The sequence below is a fragment of the Podarcis bocagei genome (assembly GCF_964188305.1).
Source record: "Podarcis bocagei genome assembly, chromosome: 5".
Taxonomy (NCBI): domain Eukaryota; kingdom Metazoa; phylum Chordata; class Lepidosauria; order Squamata; family Lacertidae; genus Podarcis; species Podarcis bocagei.
In genome coordinates this window covers 29,915,897-29,919,221 of record NC_138129.1, presented here as the reverse complement: position 1 = coordinate 29,919,221, position 3,325 = coordinate 29,915,897, and the positions used below count along the sequence as shown (strand labels likewise).

At 46.4% G+C, this 3,325-nt stretch overlaps 1 protein-coding gene across 1 annotated transcript; it reads left to right on the top strand.

The window, feature by feature from the left end:
- The first annotated feature begins 499 nt into the window (after window positions 1–499).
- On the top strand, window positions 500–2,241 carry LOC308587506 (trace amine-associated receptor 13c-like). Its single transcript, XM_081195159.1, has one exon. It carries the CDS (start codon window positions 652–654, stop codon window positions 1,732–1,734), a length of 1,083 nt encoding a protein of 360 aa, XP_081051285.1. The 5' UTR covers window positions 500–651; the 3' UTR covers window positions 1,735–2,241.
- The last annotated feature ends 1,084 nt before the right edge of the window (window positions 2,242–3,325 follow it).

Genomic DNA, 3,325 nt, shown 5'->3' with positions numbered 1-3,325 from the left:
TTCAAGAGAGGGAGAAGGGAGCGATAGTCTGTCGGATAGCTGCAACCTACCTCTCATAGTATTATCCCAGGGCAAATACCACTTGAATACTTCAAGGGCTCTCATATAAGATTGGTGACGGGTCTGTTGTTATATTTGTGTGCGCGCGTGTGCAAGGTGTGCCTGAGAGATGCTTCTGCAAAAATCTGAGGGTTTGTGTGACATTGCAGTATCAACGCATGTGTTTTGAACAAAGTGATGCAAGATCACAGTATTTGCAGATGATCTTTGAATAATCCTTTGCTTGTGTGAACTATCCACTACTATAGTTAGACTCCTGTGTGTGTGTGACAGAAAGAGAGAGGGTGGGTGGGAGGGAGGGAAGGAGAGAAGGAACTCATTACAGTAGATTGTGTGGGAGCCTGACTGGCACCTCAAGCTTGTTGCTGTGTGGATCTGCACTTCACATCTTTGCGGGCACAGCAGTCGATTCTGCATTTGTGAATAGGCTGCAGTTTGTGCTGCTATTTCTTGCAAACTCCGCTTCTGGAAATTCCGTATGGAGAAAGCACCCTGCGAAGCACCTCCCATGGAATTTCAGAGGTGAAGAAACCTTAGCCTGTAACTTTTGTAGCTCCCTGCTTGTCTTAGGAAGGAAATACAACCTGGTCAATGTTGGGAAACAGCAGTGGCAGGAGCCTCAATTGCACAGGCTGGAGCCAGGCCTCTGCTGGGGACGTCTTCAAGCTGTTCCTCATGGTCCTCCTGGTGGTGGTCATCAGCCTCGGCAATCTGGTGAGCCTCCTGGTTTTCTTCCGTGTCAGGCAATTCAGAACCTCCCAAGGCTACCTGAAGGCCTCCTTGGCCCTAGCTGACTTGGCGGTGGGGCTCATCGTCGTGCCTTACTCTGTTTACAGGGAGGTGAACAGGTTGACCTGGGGGATGGAACCAGAGATGGATAAATATGAGAAGCCTGCCTGCTTCATCACTGGGCCCATCTTTGCAGGCTGCACCTTTGTCTCAATCAGCACTATCTTTCTGCTCTCGGTCGAGAGGAGTGTAGCTGTGCTGAAGCCTCTGCACAGGAAAGCAGTGATCACCAAGCGCAGGACTATTTGGCTCATTGTGGCCTCTTGGGCCATGAGCTGCTGCTTGGCCGTGGTGCCCTTGCTCTCCAGCCCTGATATCACCTTCCAGTACAATGCCTGCAGCAAGATGTGCAACTATGCCTTTCCAACAGACAAGCCGCCCGAATCCCATTGGAATATCATGCTACTGTACCCGGTCTTTGACTTCTCAGTTTTGAGTGGGACCTTTGCGATCAATGCCGTCACCTTTGCAGCCGTCCACCAATACTGCAAGAAACGGAAGCAACTGGGAGAAGAGGCACAGGGTGGTAGCAACCAGGTCTCCTTCTCAGACATTACCGCTGCCAAGACCATTGGCATTCTGACTTTTGCTTTCTCCGTTTCCTTCCTCCCCATTGCGGTATTTGTTGTGGGGTCAGTAGTGGGATACCAGTGGTGCAAGTTCTCCTTTTACGCCTTCTGGATCCTCACTTCCAACAGCTGTTGGAACGTGGCCATCTACAGTGTTTGGGATCCCAAGTTCCGTCAGGGGGTTCGGGAGCTGTTCAACAAGCCGGTGCTGATATCAACCTCTCAGGATGCCGCCTGCTCACAGGAGGAGCACAGCTCTGCCCCTGCCTGTGTGGCAGTCCTCAAGAAGATGTTCCGCCCAGAGAGCAACCGATAGCACAGTTGGTGTCTGCCATTTTGATTAGGGTGGCTGTTGTGTTGGGATGTGCAGTCCCTATCCTAGTCCACTGCAAGCTCCTTTGGACAGGGCTGGCCAGAGATATTTTGCTGCCTGAGGTAAAGGCCCCCAGCAGAGATGGCCCCCTTGTTTCCATGTATGGAATTGACAGTTGAACATTGGCTCGTTTAAGGAGTGTAGGACAGATCACACAGCCTACACATCTCTGCCTCCAGCGTGTCACTGTCACCCGCTGTCCTACAGAATCTGCTGCCTGAAGTGGCCACCTCACTCTTCCTAATGATGGAGCTGGTCCTGTTATCTTTTAGAAATGTGCACTTCTCCTGAAGCGCCAGACCTGGATTTCATAGAATAAATGCAGCATGGATTTATGGGCATGAATTATAATGCAGAGTGCAGAAGCATGCTGCTCTCTCAAAAATTGTTCTAACCAGGTTCCTGTTTACATAAATAAGCAGAGGAAAAGGGATGGAACAGAGCCTTTAACCCCCACAGAACCCAGAAATCTACAGAGCAGAATGTTTCTTCTCTGTACAAACTTGGAAAATGGCCCTTTGTAGATCCAAGTCCAAGGAAAACAACAATACAATTACCAAAAATGGCCCTTGGGCTTGCTGTATTATCACAAATATGGTTATGGTATTTCATCATGCAACATATACAATTCACTCAAACTCTAAATGTGCACATTCTACAAAAACCAGAGACACTGTACTCTTAAAAATGGAGCACTGCTGGCACAGAGTTAAGATATCATCCTTTATTCTGGGTTAATTTAATCAAAACAACTATCTTCTTTATGGTTTTGAACTCAGAATCACTATTGGAAAGTTGTGTTGCCAGTTGTGTTCAGCAGTATAGAAGAATAAGGTTTTAATTACCCTGATCATATGTTGAAGTATTTATTAAAGTGGATTAGGGGGCAGCTTATCTGTTTTACATGGTTGCTGTTACAAAAAAAAAATGTTGATGTTGAAAAGATGGGAAGTTGTAATACGTGACAGTGATGTAATATTAAGGAGACGATTAAGTGATAGACTGAATAACTGTTTTGTTGATAGACCTTTCATCCGGCATTCACAAGGCTTGGTGGATGTTTACAAAGGCTCTCACTCTGTGTAATCCTCTGTTATGACTTCTTTTCCTATTTGGCTGCTTTAAAAGAACTGCAGTATTTGTTGTATGAGGCTATCTTGATAACATACACCATTCTGAATGTACTCATTAATGATGAATTTCCCTTGGTTAAATAGAATGCTACAAAAAGAATAAATATTGTTTGCACAATCATTTTAAAAGCATTGCCTCAATGAAAAGATGCACACAGTTCATTTACGGCAGGGATGGAGAACCTGTAGTCACCCAGATGTTGTTGGGCTCGACTCCTATTAGCCCCAGCCAGCATGTCCAGTGGTCAAGGAGGGCCACAGGTTCCCAGTCCAGTCTCTGATTTTCAACAGCACTTGAATAGTCATCAGCCCTGAAAGGGATAGCTTCAGGAAAAGCAGCTTTGTTCCAGCTAAGTTGTAAACACACTGGCAAAAGCAATATCTTGTTATCTGAGCTACCT

Bases quoted from the DNA above. Each gene is read 5' to 3' on its own strand.
- LOC308587506 (XM_081195159.1), top strand. From the start codon at position 652: ATGTTGGGAAACAGCAGTGGCAGGAGCCTCAATTGCACAGGCTGGAGC.